Source organism: Tachypleus tridentatus, chromosome 8, assembly GCF_004210375.1.
Source record: "Tachypleus tridentatus isolate NWPU-2018 chromosome 8, ASM421037v1, whole genome shotgun sequence".
NCBI lineage: Eukaryota > Metazoa > Arthropoda > Merostomata > Xiphosura > Limulidae > Tachypleus > Tachypleus tridentatus.
The window spans coordinates 119443724-119468060 of NC_134832.1; the positions used below are offsets into that span (position 1 = coordinate 119443724).

The 24337-nt window shown below is 32.8% G+C and overlaps 1 protein-coding gene across 3 annotated transcripts in view; it reads left to right on the plus strand.

Moving 5' to 3' along the window:
- Window positions 1-24337, plus strand: part of LOC143223337 (tetratricopeptide repeat protein 38-like) — a 43955-nt gene that overhangs the window by 14232 nt on the left and 5386 nt on the right. For 2 of the 3 annotated variants that reach the window (XM_076451209.1, XM_076451210.1), the window contains 7 exons: window positions 4003-4176; window positions 4419-4494; window positions 5294-5413; window positions 6135-6194; window positions 12286-12400; window positions 14999-15164; window positions 22694-22850. In XM_076451209.1, coding sequence (XP_076307324.1) covers window positions 4003-4176; window positions 4419-4494; window positions 5294-5413; window positions 6135-6194; window positions 12286-12400; window positions 14999-15164; window positions 22694-22850 — 868 coding nt within the window. Of the gene's footprint in view, window positions 1-4002; window positions 4177-4418; window positions 4495-5293; window positions 5414-6134; window positions 6195-12285; window positions 12401-14998; window positions 15165-16187; window positions 16324-22693; window positions 22851-24337 lie in introns of all 3 variants that reach the window. The other variant, XR_013012837.1, reaches the window with a different exon arrangement.

Here is a 24337-nt window from a genome sequence, read left to right on the forward strand (position 1 = left end):
TGTTTGTGAGGAACTACATAATACAAACCTTTATGGAATTAAAAAAAAATCCAACTGAAAAGGAACTATTAAAAATGTAAGAAATTGTGATAACAGCTGAGACTGTGAGGAATCAACAGTTGATAAATAAACCAAGGAGTCTTGGAGTCCATCAGTGGGTTTATTGATGAGAAACCTTGTAATAAATTGATCAGTATTGGTTCTGCAGCAAATGTTGATTGACCCAATTAGGTAATGAAAATGGGAAGTTAACTCCAGAGGCAAAAAAAGAATGTGTCATTATTAGGGCCATTTACATGGCAAATCACAAAATTTGAGTCAAATCTAAATGGGAGATTGCAAAATATAAAGCTGTACAGATACAATTTCCACATCAAAGAACATTAGAAATCTAATGTCACATTCTTATATTACAACTTACCACATCACTTTCCAGAGCTGTATTAATGTAGTTTAGAGGACTTATGGCTTATCAATACCAGATATTACATGACTTACTCATAGAATATTGAGATACATTTTACAGTGAGTTTTATGGCTTAGGCTATACAAATAAAATATCATATAAGATTGATGCTACAGGTTTGCAAAGAGATAAGAAGCCATGAGAGAACAAGGAATGATAGAACTAGGTATCTGTCCATGGTCTTCATCTGTTGTACTTATAAAGAATAATGGTGGATTCACAATAGTGTGTGCAGACAACCAAAAGATGAATGAAGTTACAAAAAGGATATATAGCCATTCCAGAAGAATGACTCTACTTTGGATGGTTTCTCTGAACCAAAATATTCCTAAACTTTTTTTTTTTCCTTACAAGTTGATATTGGAAAGTGCAAGTTGGTGAAATAAGAGAGAAGATAGTTTTATAGCAGGAAATAGTTTGTGGCAATTTGCTGTGTTATTAGTTGGATTATGCAATGCTCCTTTTACATTTCCATGAGTAATAGAATGTGCTTACTCTGAAATATTCTGCAACATTGTATTCATTCATTTAGATGACATAGTCACACCTGGGTAGGTTTTTAATGATGCTTATGATGAGCTTAGGAAAGTTCTGGATTGGTTGAGAGAAGATAACCTCAAATTAAATCTCAAGAAGTGTGAATCATTTCATTAACAGGTGAATTTTCTGGGCACATAGTAGGGACACAATATCTACAGAGTCATCTAAGATTGAATGAGTAACATTGGCCAACATCAAAAAACTGGCATGAAGGAAAAGGATTTCTAGAACTACTTTCATACTTTTGTCATTTTATAAAATTAGTCTTTGAAATAGCTCATCCTCTACACAAACTACTTGAGAAACTAAAGTTTTTTTGAGTATTGGTTGTGAACAAAAATTCAACAAACTAAAGAAAGAATTTACCACTACTTCTATATTAACATACCAAACTCTTCAAGATCCACACATATGTGTATTCCAATCTTATCACAAGTATAACATGGAAAAGAAGATGTGGTTGTCCATAATAAACAAAACAATGAAAGCTGTAGAAAGGAGATATTATACAACTCTGAAAGGACTACTAAGTTATAAGATCAAATAGCACTGAAGTGACAGTGAATGTCTGTACTTCAGAAGGCCGAATACAGCAGTGTTGCTCCAGAACTTTCAGGAGTATGACTTTAACATTATGTATTGTCTGCATTGGAATCATAGAAATACTGGGACATTATTCCAAGATTGTATGTTGATGAAGAATGCAAAGATTAGGAAGAAAAAGTGGGAAACATGGGATAGTAATGATGTCTGACCTAAGGTACAGCAAAGTACGGTACAAGATGGAGCATTCTTTTTTAAATAATCACAATTACTAATGGGATGTGAGTGCCTGTTGGGCACTGCACAGTTTCTTAAACCTTGGAATTAGATTGAACACTGCCACCATCATTTCCTGTTTTATATTGATTTTCATGCAGTACTTGTTTTTTATTACAGCAACCACTGAAAACCCACCTTCCTAGAGATATGACATCACAAATGGAATTAGGATTCGTTGAGCTTTAGCACTTAGCAGCAGATATTCATCTTTTACTGATATCCAAAACTCAATCAGTTCCATGCTGCCAAATTTTGTTTTTAAAGTTTTGTCACAAGACAGTTTAATAAGATTTTTTTTTCTTCTGTAGAGATAAATACAGATGGGGCCTTAACCTTGAATGGGTCTTGGATCCATGCAAACTTCTCCTTATCTTCTGGAAAGTAATTTTCAAACCAGTTATTGAGCTGTGTTAGGTGCTCCTCAAAATAGATTTTAATTCATTGGTCAAATCAACTTCATTGGATATAACAAACTGCTGTAACAAGGTGAAACAGCCTTTGCCACCACCTTCATTAATTTTTCTGTATGTATCAGATCCTTCTAATTGAAAAGACTTGGATAAATAGCCTCTCATCAATCTTTCATCAGCAGAATGGAGAGATACAACTGTATGCTTTTAAAGTTAGGTAGCCATTTATTTGGATCAACAACAGAAAGTGTGGGTTCAAGATCTTTCACTACTACGTATGAGTTAACAAATTCAAATTGATGTACATAAACCTACAAGCAACACACTATCATCACTAATGTTTGGGAGAGAACATAAGGTGCTACTGGGTCTTTCAGATTTATTTAGAGGAAAGTTACTCAGCAGTTTGGATAGAATATACAGATAAACTAAGGAAAACCACTGATGTCATACACAAGTTTACCAAGGAAAAATTGAAATCAGTTAGTGATAAAATTATGTCAATGATTATAAGACTGGAATTAATTGAAGTGACATGGTATTGTTGTGCAATTTATACTGCAAGACAGGGTAAATTCCAAAATTAGGTAGGTATTGGAAATGTCATATGTTGTTCTGGAAAGAACTGATGGTTTGGTTTACAGAATCCAGAAGGAAAATGGCCCAAACCAAAGGTCATCCACTGTGATTGCCTTTGGAAGTACATTGATGAGAGAATGACTGATTGGGTCATTTCAGAGAAGAAATTGTCAGCATAATGTTGATATGATGTAGATTTCAGGGTTCCTGTTGAGACTATTTTCAGAGTATCACCATAGCTAGAGCTGCCATTGTATTTGCCAAATACCTAGTTCAGGAGAATTCCCTCCAGTTACAGTACAACAATTGACCATAAGGTAGAATATATCATTCAGTTCACTTATCATAACCCTCAGAAAAGAAAACCACAAAAGAGACATGATGAATGGACAGTTTAGTATATTGTTGTGTTTGCATATTAGTATTGTTCAAGGGACTTCACAACCCTGGAGAGTAGCAATGTTGTAAGCTATATTTAATATTTTGGATGTTTGTTTGCTAGAGGAAGGTTATCATAATATCAGTGCAAGATCTAGAAATTTTGTGGACATAAAGTTCTTGGTAAAATCTTGAAGCTTCTCATATTAAATAAAAACTAGATTGTTATAAATACCCGACTATGGATTATTGAGTTAATAAGCTTATTGTCATTAGGGGAGTTTGACAGTGGGATTAAGTGTGTTTATTCCTACATGATATTTTTTATTCATTAATAAAGACAAATCTACTCAATGATGTGCCAATAACAAATGTCAAAACCTAATTCTTGGCATTTTAAGCCCTCAGATGTACCACAGAGCCACCAGCAAGTGGGGGGTTTAGTGATCAAGTTAGTAAGTTAGACAGTTAGCATGTTTTTTATTGTTAATTGATTATTGAGGAAATTCTGCCTGTAAATTCATAAGTCAGGTGTACAGTTATTTCGGAATTTATGTTGAAACATTATTTATGAACATAGTGTATAGTAGGCATAATTAAAGAAATGAATTAATTCATTATTATTGCATAGACTAGAGATTTTATATTATTTTAACCAAATAATTAAAAATACGCACTCATGTATGGAACACATTACAACTCTAGGAATTTCAACCTATAAATTTTGGATAAGTCAGTCATGATTAGAAAAATATATCCTAATTCTCTAAACTGTGTCTAAATATAGCTATCTGATGTCATATATAGGTACCTGAAAGAAGCCACTGATGTGTTAGATGATATCTTAGTGAAACACCCAACTGATATGTTTGCTATAAGAATGGCTCACGATGGCTATTTTTATCAAGGCCATCTTCCACAGATGCGAGATTCAATTGCTCGAGCTCTTCCTCAATGGAAAACAACCACTCCTTTGTATAGGTTAGTTTATTTAATTGTTAGTTGCTGTTGGACCTTTTTGATTTATTTCCTGCTATCATGCATTTTACCCTTATAACATAGTGAAGATGTTAATCAGTCCAGAAAATTTTCCACTTCATTTGTTTCAAATTGAATAATCATAGGCTTGTGAATGAATTTAGTGTTGATATTTTTAAAAGTTTTCTTTTGAATTCTCTTACTATTTTTTCTATCTCTGTCTTTCTTTTCTCTTCTTTTTTCAGTTACTTGTTTGGCTTGTATGCATTTGGTCTGGAAGAGACAAACTTTTATTCTACAGCAGAAAAATTTGCTCGAAAGGTTGTCTGCTTATTTATTTTGTTCAAATTACTTTATTCATTTCTATAAGTTTACAAAAACTTACAATAAAAATGTCAATAAGTTAAACAAATCATTTCAAACTTTTGCACAAAAAGAATATTTTCAAAATTATATATATGTTAAAGATTTCATCATATGGTGAAGTAATACAAACTCAAAACTCCATAGATACCATAGAATAAAGTTTTTGTATTATCCATGATTCTGAAAAAAAATTCAGAAAGTATCATAATCTCTATTTCCTAAAATATTTCAAATATAAAATTAATGTTTTATATGATAAAGTACAACAGGATAATATATTGATTTCTTTTCTAACTTTGGTTCAAAATTACAAAATAAATTTGCTTCTAGTGTGGGAAATAGTCCATGTCTTCACTGTAGCCTTTCAGTGAAAAATTCGGGATAGCTGTGTGCAGGCATCCCTTGTGATATTGTGTACCTCTGTGAGAAAATTATGTAAGAACACTTACTTATGATTTCAATTTCAAAAGTAATAATAATAATAATAATATCAGTGTTAATAGGAATTTCTCAATTTATTTCTATATTTTAACATTGTTTACATTACTTATACTGTTCCTATTTATGTTAACATTAGAATCACAGTAAACATTGCAATTTGTACTTTAAAGTTTATGATTTATTAAGTTATTTATTGTTTACATTATTTTCAAGGTCATCCAATGATATAATCAATTTTAAATGAAAGACTTACAATTTTACTACAATGATATGTATTGCCATTTCCAAAAACTTTAAATATATTTCACCTCAGGGACTAGATCTAAACCCTAATGATGCTTGGGCAACCCATGCTCTTGCCCATGTGTTTGAAATGGAAAGTCGTACCAGTGAAGGAAAGGCCTTCATGAGTTCCACAGTAAACAATTGGGAGGTTGGTTATTTTTGTTTAAGCAATTGTAATTTTCTAACAATAACATTTAAAGAGTTGCTTATACAAACAAGCTTTTTAATCTCTGTTATTAATTTTGCTTGAGACTTGAAGTAAAAGAGTTATATTGTTAATAATATAAGCTATTTCATAACATAATAGTAGTATGATGCTCAGTAGAATGAATTTGTGAAGTGAATACTGTATTTTCTTTTGACAACACTGATTAGAGTTAGAAATTTAACTTCTTGGTGTAAAAGCTACAACAAAATATATTCTATGTATGGAGAAATGTTCAGAAGTTTGACTTGAAAAATCACAGTAGTTTTATCACATTCATGATGTTAGAAAAACACACACGTTTTAAGAAGTCATGATAGAAATGAATAAAAACCCTATTTCATTACTTAATTCACAAATTTATTGAAACTATTTTCAATGTTTGTGTTGTATTATTATCAAACACTTGAGTGAAATTTTTAAGTTTAAATATTTATCATTAAAGTAATAATTTATTTTTAAATTTCAATGCAACAATTGGATTAGGTTTCACAAAATATGTTCACTAATAAAATGTAGTAGTACTATGTTCTTGTGTAACATTTCAGCTTTTAAAAAGAATATTTCCTGAACTGAAAGAATGATATCTCAAAAACTACTCAGATATACTTAACTTCATATTTTTGCTGCATTTTATTATGATTTTATTTCTTGTTTGTTTTAGTTGGGTAACATGTTGGCTTCTCATAACTTTTGGCATTGGGGATTGTATCATATTGAAGAGGTAAGTAAATAAGTAAGGGTTAATATATATTACTGATTAGTTTTGAAACTTCTGAAACGTGGACTGGTAGTAAAACTATAATTAAAACATAACTACCTTGAGTGATACATAATGATTGCCTTGCAGGAAATACTTGTTTAAATACTAGCTTACAGTTTTCACTGAATAGTAAGGCTATTTGGCACTAGACCTAAATATTTAGTCAACTTGCCATTAGGACAACTTTGCTTCCAAAAACCCATGAAAAAGTCAATATGTGGCCAAACTCAATGTTTGAAAGCCACAATGTTGAACTTCTTAATGTTTATGTGTCTTTATACTTCATGTTTGGTTATTACAGTTTGCATAACAAAGCAGTATATATGAATAAATAAGGCTAGATGTGCAACAGAAAGGTGACTTTATCTATAATCCCCCCTTCAGTGTGGATTCCTGTATGTGGTGAGGGGACCTCAGAGGGAAGGTTCTGTTCTTTAAGTTTACTTCCTCTGAGGTCTAAACATCCACCCATGTGTTTGCCATGCGTGTGACCTGTGAAGGAAGAGAGAGGATTGTGGTGGTTGAGGAGTCCAACCCTAACACACCACTTTGGCCTTGAATTCTTGTAGACAGGCAGCCTTGGGGTGGCCCCCTAGGGTCAACTGGCTGTCCACTTGGGTTATGATCAACCAAGTACCAGTGTTCGATGTTCTGAACAGGTGTTGTGGGCATTATATCTGATGTTGGTGTTTGGGTACAGAGCTCATGAAACCCTGGCATTGCTGCAGTGTCCTTGTTTGACATTGTAGTGCATCTCCTCATGGGGCTCCATGGTGGGTGGGGTCAGTGGGTACCGAAATATTCATTTTTTCATTATGGCTCCTCCAAATAAAAACTTAAATAAAATAGTGAAAAACAGTCCATAGTTAAACAACCATGTCTTGAAGATTCTGAGCAGCAATCTTCAACATCTGTAACACCTGTACCTCATTTTCTTACACTACATTCTCTTTCAGACACACCTTTAGGGCAAATGTCTCCTTTTTCATTCAGAAGGGACTAGAGGGACTTGCTGGCTTCCAAAGTCAGTTAAAAAGCTTTGCTCTGATGACATGTTGGTGGAAACATTCACATCTTAACACAGTGAACTCCTCTTTCATTCAAAGGCAATTGGGGATATACCTATTGAGGTTACGCCTTATGCTACTTTGAATTTGTCATGAGGAGTTATTGTTGAGAAGGAGTTGAAGAACATATCTGAGTTAGAGATTCTTGCCGGTTTCTCCACCCAAGGAGTTTCTGCACTGAGGCGTATCTCCACTCGCAAATATGGAATTATGATGCCGACCAATATTTTCATTTTAACATTTACATCATCACGTCCACCTGCCACCATCAAGGCAGGTTATCTTAAATGTAAGGTATGGCTATTCATTCCATACCCTCTCGGATGTTCCCAGTGTCAGTGGGTCATCTCGAAGACATCATGTGGTTCCTTGACATGTGCTCATTGCAGTGGCAAGGACCACAATGATAATGAGTATGAAATGGACCCTCATTGTATCAGTTGCAATGGCTATCACCCATCCTACTTTTGTTCTTGGCCCAAATGGTTGGAAGAAAAAGAGGTACAGCATTTGAAAACGATTTAAAACATTACTTACCATGAGGCTCAAAAGTTGCTGTCCACCACTTCATCTTGGATACATGCTGCTGTGCTTTGTTCCAGTATTACAGTGGGAGTGTAGATGGATCTCTCTGTGCCTCCAAAAGAATCATTCTCAAACCAAATAAAAAGTTTTTTGACCTTCATGGTTAAAAAAGTTGAAGAATCAACGTCAACACCCATCTGTATCCCTAACGTACATTCCAGCAAACCACAAGATTCCCTTCCTTTGGTTCTGGGTATGGGCATTTCCTCGGGTACATCTTCTTTTCCCACCCCAAGATGCAAAATGATCATTTGTTCACATCCTCAGTCACTTGAACCCTCTTCCAACAGCAAAGACCTGCCCAATCGACCCAGGGCAGGATCCATGGAGGTCGATAGACCTCCCTCGAATAAAGAGAGTAATGAAAAAAGACGTGGTTGTAAACAGGAGAGATCTCTACCCAATTTACCTACACGTAAATAAAAATGGCCACTTTGATACAATGGAACTGTAAAGGTTTATGTTCTAACCTGGATGACATCAAAGCGCCGATTGCTTCCTACCATCCTATATGTCTTTTCTTACAGGAAACGTTTCTGAAACCTGCCAGTACAATCACCTTTAGGCAGTTTTCTTTGTACAGAAATGACAGGCTAGGTGATGGATGAGTGCATGTAGGGGTGGCATTGTTGTTTGATCAGCATGTGCCCACCCTGTCTTTGTCACTTGACACATCCTTGGAGGCTGTAGCCATCTGTGTTTTGCTGGTTCGTACCATCACTGTTTGTTCTCTCACTGAACAGTTGCCATCTCCCTTTTTAATCCTGGGGGACTTTAATGAATATCATTCCTTCTGGGGAAGTGCTGATATTGATGGGAGGGGTTGCTCCATAGAGCATATGCTCTCTGATCACAACCTTTCTCTTTTCAGTACTGGTTCTTATACTTATTTTCATGCACATAGTCAGTTCTTTACTGCTATTGATCTCTCAGTTTGCTTGCCTTCACTATTCTCCCACTTTTCATGGATGGTTGACAATAACCCACGAGGCAGTGATCATTTTCCTATAATTTTAAGAGAGACTGGTTGTGGTCATTGCCACCTGACCCGTGTGCCCTGGTGGAAGTTGGATCAAGCAAACTGGCCCTCTTTCACTGCTCTTGCAGAACTTGATCCTGCCATCATCTGTAAGCCATCCATAGACAACTGCATGGCAGCAGTAACTAACTGTATTATATAGGCAGCTGCTCAATGTATTCCTGAAACCTCAACATGTTTACCATGATATCCTCATCTGTGGTGGAATCCTGTCTGTCACATGGCACAGAAGGCTCAAAAACAGGCCTGGGATACTTTTCATAATTCTGGCCCCCAGAGCATCATTGATACTCTAGGTGAAAGTGTTTGTCAGGTATCTAGCACTTCTGCTTCATCCTCCACCTTCTTAACCATCAAGACGCAGGCAGAGCAATCACCTCTTTCCTTTCAAGCTGACTGTCTCTATGACTAATATCGTCCATTTACACTGGTGGAACTCAAATTGGTCCTTCATTGGTTGGACCTGATGATGTACACTATGAAATGCTGCACCATCTATCTCCTGCTTCTCTTGCTATTTTTCTGATTGTCTTTAACTGTATCTGGCAGGTAATTTTTTTTTTCCTAATTCCTGGCACTGGGCTATTGTCCTACATTTCTCTAAGCCTGGGAAAGATCCCAAGATTCCTTCAAACTACCATCTAGTTGCTTTGATGAGCTGTCTCTGTAAGAGAATGGTTAATGTTCATTTTGTTTTGTTCCTCGAATCAAATGACCTCCTCTTGCCCACCCAGTATGGGTTCAGATGACAGTGCTCCACCATTGACCACCTGATTTGACTTGAAACATCAATCAGAGAATCTTTTCTCAAGTGACAACATCTTGTATCAATATTTTTTGACATTGCGAAGGCTTATGATACAACATGGAGGTATGGCATTTTATGAGACTTCCATTTATATGGATTACATAACGATTTGCCCATTTTTAGTAAAAATTTCTTAAGGGACTGGTGATTCCAAGTTCATGGGGGTTTGACACTTTCCCATTCTTTTCTTTAGGAACTTGGAGTCCCTCAGAATTGTATTTTGAGTGTTAACACTTTTCGGTATAAAGATTAATGCCATCACAGAACAACTTCCTCTTATTGTTGCAAACAGGCTCTATGTCAACACCTTTCATCTAGTTCAAATTGAAATCAGAAAATGGCTGTAACATCAAATAACTTGAAACCAGGACAGGAAAGGCCAACTTCAGGTGTCTAATGCTGATGTTTGAACTGCCCATTAGTCATCCTGGTGAGTTATAATAATTAAACATTTGCTACAAATCTTTTAAAACTTGTATTACTTTACTTTCTGAAAAGGGCCATAATGTCAAATAACTCGAAACTGGGGCTGGAAAGGCCAACTTCAGGTGACTAATGCTGATTTTTGAACTTACCCATTAGTTATCCTAGCGAGTTATGATAATTGTAGTTATGCTACAGAAAGTCCTTTACAACTTGTATTACTGTATTTTTTCTTATTGCTGTAGACTAAATGTAAAATTGGATTTCATGCTATTTATGTTTTTACTTCAAAAATTAAACTTTGTTTTATTTTACCTTAATTTCCTTTTATGAATTTTAATAATGTTACTTTAACTTTTTACCGAATGTTTGGCGCAGATAACCTTAGTTGCTTTGCACCATAAAACACCAAACCAACTAATCTTTTATCCCAGTGTCAAATGGTTTGACTTATCTGGTCAAATGACTGCCCCTTTGCTTAGTGTTATATTGGTGCAATGTATTTGCATGAGCTTCCAGAATACAGGAATTTCTTTAAGTGTGCTGCATGGTTTATGGTAGTTCTACTGGTATAGCTGATAAGTGTATAATTTCCGAGCCATGTTACTAAAGCTAGTTTTATTACAAAGTAGGTGTAATATCTATAAATATTCTAATTGAAAAGATAGTGATAAATTTCTGATTTAGGCTAATTTTCCTTTTTTTTTTTAAAGTTCTTGTATGATATGCTAACTACAAATTTATGAGACATCTATATGATACAGATGCATTTAGGTGCAAAATATGAGAGATATTTTGTGTACATCATAAGCATGGAATGTTACATTTATAATACTTGCAAGATAGTATTATTTTTGTATGTCTGAGAAAATACTTTTGAATTATGGTTGAATAATATTTCTAAACAAATGTGGGTGGACGAAATGAATGGCGATACGTGCCATACATATTAGAAACTATTTAACATGACTTTGAAAAGATGTTTGTCTAGGTATGATTTAACTGACAGAGTAAATACTCATAAATTCGATTGCAGGAATCAATCAGTGATGGATGTTGGCCAAGTTATACATCTAAGTTCTATGGTTTATATAACACAAGGGATCACTAAGATGAATTCCATATTTTGTTCTTATGGCCTATTTCAAACAGTAGTAGGAAATAACATTTTAACTTCTTAAACCTGAGCAGATGTTTGCAACACATCTAAAGAATTCCAGTCAACATCTAATTTCCAGTCAACAAGTTGTGTTTGAGACCAATTTTTTGGTGTTTTCTTGTGAATTCTAACAGTTTGTTTACATCAAATGTAAAACAAAGATGGTGAGTAGAAAGTAGTGACCAAAAGGTTTTACTGCTGAGAAGACAATGAGTCTGTTCAGTCATGTGGATGAAGGAATCAGTGGTGATGATGGTGACTGATCTTGAATATGACTTTGGAAGAGTCTTTTGAAGAAAGAGACTCACAACAGTCATCAAGACTCAGTTCCATTGCTTCTCAATCAGCTGAACAGAGGAGGGCATCACCCCAACCAGGATCTAGTGGTACAAAGAGGCCATGAAAGTGAGCCTCAGCTAGATTTCATCCACCTCCTAGACCTATATCTACTTCCAGAGCCAAAAGTAATGACAGGGATGAGGTAGATTTGCAAGATAGGTCATCTACAAGTAATGATGTAAGTAAACCTCTTGTCACGGTTATCAATGGATAGGCCAAAGCACAAGTTGCAAAAAAAGCACCTGCTCAGAGACGTAGATGTATTGAACTAGACTTTTTTTTAATGACTATGAGCTGAAGTTTCTTGTGATGACAACACCTTTGAGCATCAACAAATGACCTAGCATTCAAGAATACTTTGCCATCTGCCATTAAACTAGAAGAAAGCATCTCCAGCCTGTCCAACAATGTTTTAAAGTAACATTATTTTTCTCAGCTTTGGATCTATCTCTTTAGTCTGTTAGTGCACATTTTACTTTGGAGAAGGAAAATTGTTTAGTGATTAGCAGTTAGAATTCCTGTTTTGTCTTTATTATTAAAACTTGTGACTATGTGTGAAAACATTTTTGAAACATACAGTTCACAATTGTAATAATGCTTTTTGACAAAATATACTCTTTATTTCTTGCAAGGGAGAGCTTGAGGCAGCAATAGACATATTTGATGCACAAGTTGGTAAAAGAATGCATTTTGGAAGATCACTAGGCATCGATGCCACATCTCTGCTGTATCGCTTGGAACTTGAAGGTAACAACAAATTGTTGAACTTTTTAAATTTAATTCCAGTATCACATTGATTTTAATATAACTATTCAAGCATTCAGTGACTATTTTTATTTAAACATTTGTTGACTGATCATAACTTTATCTCGTTGTGTAAAACAAAGTTTGTCATACTTATCTATTGTATTGACCTTGCTGTTGTAACTTAAAAAATAATGCCTTACATTAGTTAGGGTATATAAAAATATTTATTATAATGAAATGTATTACAAAGATTATTAACCCTTTCACTATGGGCTTGGTATAATATACACATGTTGATTTACACATTTGCACATGTTAAGTATTTGCACTGTAACTTTTGATACACCATGTATATTTTCACAAAATTTGGTAGACTTTTAGTAAAAATTACAAGTATTTTGTACACAAAAAGTACAATTTTTTAATGAAATATTTTTACCAAAGATTTGTTTGTGAAAACAGTCTGTTTTAGTACTAGTCTGAGTGTAAAGTGATTTCTTGTTATGATTAAAAAAAATTTCAGTTAATATTTGCATAATCTCTGCAACCTCCTAAACACATTTCAAATATTTGTTTTCAGTAAGACTTTATATTTTGTTATTTTCTATACTTTAACTACATGGTGTCTGTCACTTAACCAACCTCATAACAATCATAAAAAGGTGAGGAAATAAATACAAATTATGCTTTTTTAATGCTAGAATGATTACATATTATAAAACAGTTACAGACGTTTAGTCTAAGTAGAGTAAGTCTCATAAATCTATATATTTATTATTTTTTTATTATATTGACTTTTCAGTGATGCCAAGCTAACATTACATAATGTGCTTTGAAGTAGTGCACATGTACTTGTGTTATGTATCCAGTAATGTAAATCTGACCTTTAGTCTTCCCTGTCTTAGCTGTGTTATAATGGACTAGTATTTTGTAATATATAGTCACATTCCAATTATTATACATTATATATATATATATATATATATATATATATATATATATATATATATATATATATATATATATAGATTATTACTGTTTAGAAATAATTATTAAACTTATTTTTCTTAAAATATAGAACAATAAATCAAGAGGTAAAGCAAACAATTATTTCTTCTCACTGCAACCTTTGTACTCAGTTGCTGCTGGACATCGGATGCTAAGCCTTTTAAAAATTCACACATGGAAGATATCAAACCAAATTTGCTTTAAGTTGAATATGTATAGTTGGATAACCAAAAAAATCATAAATAACTACACTGATACCATAGAATTTCACTATAATTCATTAAGATTAGTAACTAAGATGTATTTAAATTTTTAAACTATGAAATTTAGGGCAGACAAAAGACACAATCTACCTCCTTAAAATCTTGGATCAAAAGAATGTGGTAGCATTTTCACACATTAGAATGACTGGAAAACCACTCTGGGGACATTCTAAGCTGTTGATTGGTTATTAACCTGTCATATTGAAGTAAATGTATATAAGGCACTGTTTACAAAAATGGAAAGACGTGAACAGAGCCACTGTATTTGATTCAGTACATAGGCCATAACTCAGCAAAATTAAAAGCTATGAGGTTTGTATTTTATATTGTAACTGGGGATCATTTGTAATTTGAGTTTCTAATTTGTACTAAATTATAGACATAGTATTTTGACATCACAAAAATCTAATTTTAAAGAATGCCACATTCAACATACCACATAACTCACTAAAATCTATATTTAGATGTGTTCTTTTAATATTTACTTTTAAATTAAGAAATTAACTGATGTATAATATTAAAGTTTCAATTATTGTCTACAGTTTGATTCCAAACTTATTGACATATTTATAAACTAGTAGTTTAATAAAATTTTAAATGCAAGTCAAGAAATGCAATGACATGACCTTTGGCCCCGACTTGTAGCGAAAGGGTTAACTGCTTAAACTTTATAAATCTGCTCTTCATAAAGTTAATTATGAATTTGTTGTAACAAGATGATAATGTTGAAACTGGCTATATATGTGACTGGATTATTATAGGTATATATGTGATATTAACTATACAACAAGATGTATCTGTTTATTTTTTCTTGTTCTTTTGAATTATAATTGGCTGTCTCTTAGTTTTTTTAAAGAATACTACTGGTATTTGCTTTGGATTAGGAGTAAGTTTGTGAGTACAGTTTGTAGAAGACCAAATTACTACAGAAGAACAACAGTTTTATACTCTCTACCTCAAAGTTGTGCATTTGTGTCTTGAACATATTAATTAGTCATAAAACCATTAAACATATTTTTGGAAAAACAAGAAGTCTGTAACCAAGAGTTGTGTTTAGATAGTGATTTATAGTCACTGTCATCTTTGGATAATAAGAGAATTTAATATTAAATGAGACCTAGTTAGAAGCAGTTTGTAAAAGACAATCATCGTGCACGCACTTTTAAAAACAGTGTAGTCTTATAAGGTTCAATTATTTAACAAAAAAGAAATGAAGTAATTTTTTGAACTTTTAATTAATATATTATTTATTATTGTTAAAGTATAAAGTACAATGTGTATTTTTCAATATAAATTAACATCACTGTAAATTCATTAAAACTTCTAGGAGCCCAGGTAAAGGACAGATGGCGAGAAGTTTTTGAAATATGTCATACACACATGGAAGACCACATTTTAGCTTTCAATGATGCTCATATTTTTATGTCATGTCTTGGAGCCAAAGAAAAAAATGCTACAAGACTAATGATGAATTCACTTAATGAATATCTCAGGTAGTGTCAGAGTTTATAAGCTACTTTTCATAATTCAGTTATTAGTAATTTGTCATAAAGTAAATTTAATAGCATATTCTACACACTAAAATATTTGTTGGACTTGCGAGTTAATACAAGTAAAAAAATATTGAACAACAAGATTTGAACCAAATTAACTTGCTCAAGAAATTGGAGCATGTGAATTTTCTTATTGCATTTGGTGTTTCATTTGTTTGGTTTCTAATGAAGTCTCACAATGGCAGAACTAAGTTTTACAATATGTCATCTTTGTACCTAAAGAAATGTGATTAGCTGGAATTTATTTTAAATAATATAAATAACAGTGTATTTGTTTCTATTTAAAAAATAGCTATTTTACTTTATTCAAAAAGTAATCCTTTCCAAAATTTTAAGTCTCTATGTAGAGGTGTAAAAGACAAGCATGGATAAAAACTTTTATGTTCAGAAATGTATTCTTGCATGTTGAAAAAAAATCTTTTTTCGTGTTTGTGTGATTTTATCTTTAATTTTAATAAACATGGAATTCCGGGGAAGTAAATTGTAAGGGACTACAAGGTAATAAAACATTTTGTAAATATAAAGTTATGTAGAGGTGGCAATAACAAAAAGAATGCAAACAAGAATATAGTTGATTTTTAACATGCATATTTGTATTATGCCTGTTGATTACTTTGGTCATCCCTACATATATAGTCAACTGACTCTATGATACCTCCCTTGTTTCTTGAATGTGGTGATATTTTGGTCTCTGTGCTGAAGCTTTTATCATAGAGAATAAAACATATTCTTAACTGAAGAAGGCTGCAGAAATTCCCTACAAATTTTATTCCTGTGATTCCTAAAAGTACTAAAGAAACAATATGTAATTCTATTTGTTTAAAAATAATAATTGAAATAACTACTTTTATAAAAATAAAAAATATTTTCTTAACTTATAACAATAATAGCTTATATATTGAATACTGAAATACTGACCAGAAAGCTATCAGGTTTTTAATATTATTACCTCTTTTCATTCAGTGCTGCCATCTGTATGCAAAACCTTTTTGTGAATGCCACAAGCCTTGAATATTCTATATCAGAAGTTGATTGGTTCCAGTGCTTCTCGCATGCAAACTTTCACGCAACAATCCCCCACCACTAAGGGACATGTATGGTATGTTGGGCCTCTAACTTAAGTACTTTATAGGATAATTACTTGTACTTTACTCCACTACATTTCATTTTATACATTTTCTTACAATTCTTAAAACTCAAATTTGTGACATGCAGTCAAAATGCAAGACACGTGCAAGAACTCTGAAGCCACCACATAGCTTTGGGAAGAGGGACCTAAAAGAATACTTGGCATGATCTGTTGATGGCTTGGAGGTTTTCAAGTCTTTCTTCAGCCTACCTGATATAGCCATACTTTTGAAAACACCACTCAGTGCCTCTGTCTTTTCAGTTGTGCTGAGCAGAATTTTAGCCCTCTGCATGCAAGGCTTAACTGTGGAAACTTTGAAAGCCAGTTCCTTCTCAAATTGAATAAGAAATTTTGTGCATAATATAGTTGATTGAATTCATATTCTTATTTGTTAAACCCTAATATAGTTTATACTGAAACAAAATGATCTGTAGAATATTCATTATTGGTTTTACTATTGTAATAAGTTCATGCACAGTTGGCTGAAATCATAAGTATAGTTGTGAATATCATAGTAATAAGTTATATACAACAAATGTGTTCTGGATAACTAAAAGATTGACAGATCTTACATTTCTGCTATTTACTGGTAATTTATATAGTTTTGTAAATCTTTTCCATACAGGGTTTTATTTCTAGACATTATTGTCTGCAACATACTTGTAGAATTTGAGAGAACTGCAGAAGAATAGACATTTTACTTTTGTTACTGAAATATCTATTCAGTAGATACTTTTTTACTCTAATGTAAATAAATTTCAGGATGGATACTTTTACTTGTGCTTGAATACCTTTTTAACAAAGCACCTTCACTTGAAGTTGAGTAACATATTTTAGTACTTTTTGCACCCTTGATTATTTGTAGTTATTTCAGTTTCATAATACCAAGTTTTGTTAGTTTAGTAGATACTCATAGTCCAATTCAGATTAGAAATTAGGCTTAGTTGTATCCTCTCTCCTATACCACTGTTACTAGGACAGGGGTGAGCAACTCCATGGCCACTGGCCACATGTGGCTAGTGGATAGCACAGTTGTGGCCAGTTTGAGTTTAAGAATCAACTTTTTCCATCATTTATTTTTTATCACAAATTTGGTAATCAGCAACTGCACTGCTTTATGTCATCGCTAATGTGATGCACTTCATCACTGCCACAGACTCTGCCCATTTTTAATGTCAGTCTGGTTTAGATGTTTGTTATTAAGTGTGCATTGTTTTGTATGAACTTGCAAACATATTTTTATTGTGCAACTTTCAAGTGTTTAAATATATTTTGTTTTTAATCCCATAATATGGATAAGTGGATAATTTGGAAACGAAAGAATCCAGATGATGATGAACACACAGAAAATAAAGACAGTTTAATTGATTCTGGCATTACTGCCAAAAAGAGAATGGCGCGTGACTGGAAAAACGTGAAACAAGAATTTAATGAAAGTTGGAAGTCGAAATTTGCAGTGATTGAAGCAAATAATAAACCAGTGTGTCTTTTGTGTAACAAAGTTTTTTTTTGAATAATAAAGTACACAACCTTAAGCAGCACTTTAACAATTTTTACAACAGATTTAATGTAAAATTTCCAGTTGATAGCAAAACTCGTATGAATGAAATTAGCCATATGAAAGCACAACTTCATGAACAAAAGGAAGGCCTAAAAAGATTTTTATCATCAATAGAACTAGTTATGTTAGCCAGCTATAAAGTAGTTTGGATTCTAGCTCAAAAAATAAATCATTTTCTGATGCTAAACTAGTAAAAGAAATATTAATTGTGGTCATTGAAACTCTGTTGAAGAATTATGATTAAAAAATAAAAGATGATATTCTTCAAAAGGTAAATAATTTGCAATTAAATTGAAGAACAATTGTCCACAGAATGCTAGAGTTAACGAAAGACATAGAAAATAAGTTGCTTGTACAACTAAAAGACTTTGTATTTTTGTTAGCACTAAATGACTCAACAGATGTTAATGACACTGTACAGTTGATATTTTGGGTTTAATATGTAACTTCAGATCTTCAAGTGAGGGAAGAAATGCTTGACCTTTGTGGATTATGAAATTGAACACGTGGAAAAACATTTTTTGAAACGTTTCTTGAAATGTCAAAAAAATTCAATCTGGATTTTTAAAAAAACAGGTTTCTGTCACAACAGATGGTGCTCTTGCCATGACTGAGACAAAATTAGGATCTGTTTCTCATTTGAAGCAGCATTTAATTAAAAATAATGTGAAGTCTACACTGCCACCTCTTCATTGCATTTTGCATCAGGAAAAATTTATATGCTCAGGTGTCTAGAAGTGATGAATTGAAAAATTTGATAGACATTGTTGTAAAAATTATGAATTATATTAGAAGTGGAAGCTCTCTCATCCATCGACAGTTTATTGAGTCTTTGAAGAAAAGCAGTGACTGTACTTTTGATGATCTTATTAATTTTGCAAATGTAAGATGGTTAAGTAGAGGTAAAATCTTGGAATGGTTTACTTCCTTATTTCTTCAAATAAAAGAGTATCTTGTTGAAAAATTAAAAATTGAAAATTTCCCTCAAATTGAAACTTTGTCATGGCTGTGTGATTTGCACTTTCTGTGAGACATGATGGCTCACTTGAATAATTTGAATACGAAGCTTCAGGGAAGAGGTAAAATAATAAGCGAGCAATCACAGTCTATCCATGAATTTCAATTAAAGTCAAACCTCCTTGCAGAACAATTACAAAATAATGATTTGACACATTTTGCAAAGTTGAATAGTTTTCTAGAAAATAATGACTATGATTTCTCTGATCCTAAAGATGATCTCTATTCTAACTGGATCAAAAATCAATCTCAAAAATTTGAATGAAATTTCTCAGAATTTAAAAATTGGAAATTGATATTTGAATTGTTGCATGATCCATTTCAATTTGACTTAGGAAATTCCAGTAAGGAAATTGCATCTTTTTTGTCTTTGGATAAGTGTGGATTTGAAGACGAGATGCTTACCCTGCAAAGTGTAGAACACATAAAAGATAAACAAAAATGTTCTAACAGATAGATGTGGCTCACTATTCTGATAAATGAAAGTCCTCAAAATTTAAAGATAGCAATTTCAAAATTATTTTCCATTTTTGGATACACATGGGTGTGTGAGTCAACATTTTCTATGCTAGATTTTCTCAAGTCTATATACAGATCTCGGCTTACTGACATAAATTTAGAGGCAGAGCTAAGATGCTCATTGAGCATAGATATTAAGCCAAATTTCACAAAACGTGTTGATGAAAACCCCCATGAATTTTCAATTGAAGGTTAGTTGAAGTGCAATTATTTTGATTAACACTCCTATGAAAAGTGGGGCCTAATAGGCCCCAGAGCAACTTGAAAGGTTATTAATATTAGGCTAATAAATTTGTATTTAAATGAAATTTCCATTTCATTTGATTTCATTTCATTAGATTCATTCAGAGCAACTTGAAAGGTTATTAATATTAGGCTAATAATTTTATATTTAAATGAAATTTCATTTCATTCAAATAACATTTGAATGTTATTTCCAATTCACTAATCAATTTCCTTAAATTATCACTAATTACATTAAATATCTTGTTAGATTAAGCTTAATAAGTATCTGTTAATCTATACATTTTACCCTTAATTTCATTTGTGTGGACATCTCCTACAATGGTTGAACCCATTTCATTTGACTCAGATATTTAGTTTCTATCCATCTAATCATAGATTGCATCCTAGGCTTCTACTGCAAAATCTACTTGGCCTCTCTAAGTTTTTTTGTTTTTTTTTAAGACACGTTTCACAGTATATTGCCTTTTCCTGACATTGTTCCTTTATGATATTTTTGTGTCTTTTGAGATTGGATACTTGCAAGCCTTGTGATATACAGGCTTTCATTCTTTTTGCCTTAATTTACTATCAGCAGATTTTGTTCTTGGTTTTGTGTTTTTGGATCACTGTCACCTCTTTGTATTTTCTACTCTACCTAATTTTTCAGTTTTATTTTACACTAACTACTCTCCTATGAGAAATGTTTACCTTACACTTCCTTTCTTGGGTGTTCTGCTTGTATTTAGGGATTATTGTGGATACCTCCCCCCTTTTGTATTAGGGAGATTGCCATCTTCTGTTCTTTTCCTCCACATGTGACTTCTTTTTTGGGGGGGAATTTATTTGGTTAAATACTACTGTGTGTTTCCAATCCAGTGCTAATAGAGACTTACGGTCAGATTTTTTTCCTACCAGTCCGTTTTTCTCCTCCTGTACATTTAGCATCATGTGGGGTATCTGCCATGCTGTATTTAGTTTTTGTTTCATTCTGAGATATTGTGATCTATATTCTTTTACATACCCAGCAATTTTCTATTCTTTATCTCTCTTATCTATGAGATTTCTCTGTTTGTTTTATATACTTGATTCTGTTTGGTGTTATGGATTGATTGGTCCCACCTCAATCATTTCTTGGATATTCTCAGTTTTCATATGTAGTGTTTGATGACATTTGGGTTTACTATTATTATTTTTGCATGTTGGACTATGCTCATGTTACACATTCTTGTCTTTCAATTTTTAGGATGCTATTTTAGGTTATTTGACCACATGATTAGGTCCTAGTTTAGTGCCTTGTCTTTTGAACTTGTCTGGTATCATATGTCTCTTGTTGGGTGGTCTGCATTTTATCCAACTTCCACTTTTTTGAGGGGTGATTTTACCTACATTATTCATTGCGTGTATAACTTTGCTTAGCTACGTACAAATGGGAGTAGATTTCATATCTTCATGTATTCCTTCTGCAGTCATTGGATTTTACAATTTGATATATTTTTTTTGTTCCATACATCATACTCTTGTCTGTTTGTGGTTGTTATTTTTACACACCCCTCTATTGGGACCATCCATTGATTTTTGTCTTATTTTTCTTCCTTTCCTCTTCTTCTATATGTGTTCACAGATTTTCATTTCCCCTGTGATGTGAGGTTTCCTGCTTCCTTTCCTTCATCTAGATTATTTCTCTTGCCTGATGCTCATTTCCATTCAGTGGGAATGTGGTTTGATTTGGAGGAGGCTTCGAGACTATGCTTTCTAGGCAAATAATCTTATTCCCTTCACAACCTGGCACTTCATCCAGTTCAGTGTGCTCTTCTTTATTCTTTTCATTTTGTCCAGATTTGTCTAATCATGTTTCATTTTACCTATTTGATGTAGGTGGCTGTTGTCACTCTCCAAGGGAACATTCATGTTGTGATATATAGTGGGTCGACCTTTTTAAATCCCCTCACTTCACATGTATCTCCTGGAGGATCATGTTGTAGATTTTTGTCCCTGCTGCTCTTTTTCTTTTAAGTTCCATCATATTTTCTCACAAGGAGTGAACTTTCAATTCTCCATATATTTTATTACTACCTTCTGTGGAGCACACCTGCACATGAAGTTTTTAAGTTGTTGTTTTTTATCAATTTCCAAGTAATTCCTTCTTTTGTTTGTGACATCTAGTTCATCATCCCCATTGGAGGTATGCTTATTTTTTCACATACTTCTTTTGCCATTCTTTACCTTGGGTAGCTGTTTCTTCCATGTCAGAGTATCGTTATACACCTGCTTCCATCCTTCACTCTTTTGTGAGACTGTGACTGGGTAAGTTATCTTTTATTTTCAGGGGTATGTCCATCTCTTTTTACTTTTTGGATCCCACTCTGTGACAAATGGTCTCCCATATATGATCGTTGACTGCAAAGATCTCTTTGGGAGTGTCATTTGGACATTTCCAAAGGATGCTTTTTTCTTTCTTTCACATCAGTTCTTCCATCTGTTCAATGTGGTATTCTAGATACTTATGTGAGTATAGATAATGTACCATATAAGAAGTTATACTTTTCCTATACTTAAAATTTATTTCCAACAGGTACACACCCTTCACCATTCCTCCCTGCTGAAAACTGGTGCTTCCATTTTCTGTCAAAATTTGAATTTATTGTTCAATAGTGTTCAATAGAGGGAGTCACATTCTTATTGGTGTAGAGTTGCTGCATGATGATTTGCATGCAAAATACATTGGAACTGGACAATTTTAGATGTGAGAAATTCAAGGCTTGTGGAATGTGCAAAAACATATTTTGCATATAGAGTGCAAAACTGAATGAGAATAGTTATTATTGGAAATACATTTTCAGCATAGGAAAATTATAATTTTCATTTACTTTTGACCCAGTAGTTTTTATCTGTTGATTACTTATTATTAATTAAATATATATGTTAAAATTGTATTTCATAATAATTACTTCTTTAACAATGTTTTATTTGAAACAAAATTTGTTTGAGTGTTCTTTGAAAGTTAATTTATTTTTACAGTGAAAGTAAGGGGACCAATTCTGAAGTTACTGCTAAAGTAGGAAGTAAAATTATCCAAGCCCTTCTAGCATATGATGAAGAGAGATATGAAGATGTAGTTGCCCTCCTCTACCCAGTACGATATGAGATTGTTCAAATTGGTGGAAGTAATGCTCAGGTTGGTTTGTTTTTTTGACTTAATTTAAATTCACACATTAATATTTGCTTAAATGCAGTTTAGTTTATTGATTTTAAAAACCTGGTGTGACATTTTAATAAATTACAGGAAATGTTTGGAAAGCTTAACAACAATATCTGTACAATTGGAAACAATCCATAAAAGCAATAGTTTTTCATATTTTTTTTTGAGATTTTTAATTTATAGTTCTAAGATGGAAATATTATGTTGCTGCTGACATAAATTATTCCACAATATAATGCTTAAATATAAAATAGTGGTCTCAATGAATGCATAAAATTGCAAGGAAGTTATGAACAGGTCATTGTGTGCATGTCACAACTTTTAAGAGTTACATCCAAAGTTTAATGAAAGTACTCTGTTATCATGTTTTATGAATAAATTTGGTATACAAATATTGTTAATAAATCATATGTCAATGTATGTTTCAAGTTTTAACTTTATTAGGAAATATTTTTAAAAAATTCCTTTATGTTGTCATAGTATGAGAGTAGTGAAACTTGCCTTCTGTTTTCCTCATTTCTAATTTACTTTCCACCTCTCCAAGAAGTACAGAATTTAACTTCAATTATTTATGATAATATTGTTATTACTGAGCAAATGCATTCAATGTATTTTGTTACAGAGCCATAAAGTAGAAAATGCATTCCACTTGCCATGCCCACTTGTTATATCCTTTCCTTCAAAAACTGCCGGTAGTTCTGTCTAACATTTAATGTACCTCATTTGATAGATTATATTCCATCGTTTTCTGTACAGAGAATTGTCTATTTTGCCTTCAGTTCACTCTATTTCTGTGGGAAACACATTGATGCACTTACATGAATTTTTAATGGAATTTATTGCATAGTTAGAAAGGCAGAAACATTATGATAGGTATAGGGTATTGTTTTTTTATGTTGTTATTCTGTATCCTTAGGTGCATTACTTAATTAAATAAAAAATTACTAAATGTAATAGTACCATTAGTATGATAAAAAAAAAGGGTTAAGTTTCATTGATGGTCAACAATAACAAAGAAGACCTAGGTAAGTATTATTTGTTTTTCAACTGAATTCTTTATTGCAAAAAAATTAAGAAAAAATATAATATTAAAACTTGTTGGGTTAGATCAGTGGTTCCCAACCTTTTTCATACCCTGCACCCCTAAAAAATTTTAATATGTTCTCGCACCCCTCATATTAATTATTTATTTAAGAATAAAGGTGAAGGTGGCCAAAACAAATGTTATCTCGCACCTCTGGTTGGGAACCACTGGGTTAGATGGATGAACATAATGACATTGGAAATTCTTTTTTGTGCTTTATGGAGAAGAAGTATATGAAAACCATGGTCATCAATGCCCTTTCTGTATATGATACATAGAGAAGGAGAGATTTATGGAAGGCTGTGGTCACCAACATTCTGTTTGGGATTGGTACATTGAGAGAGATTAGGTAGATAAAGTAGAATTAGGCAAAATAAAG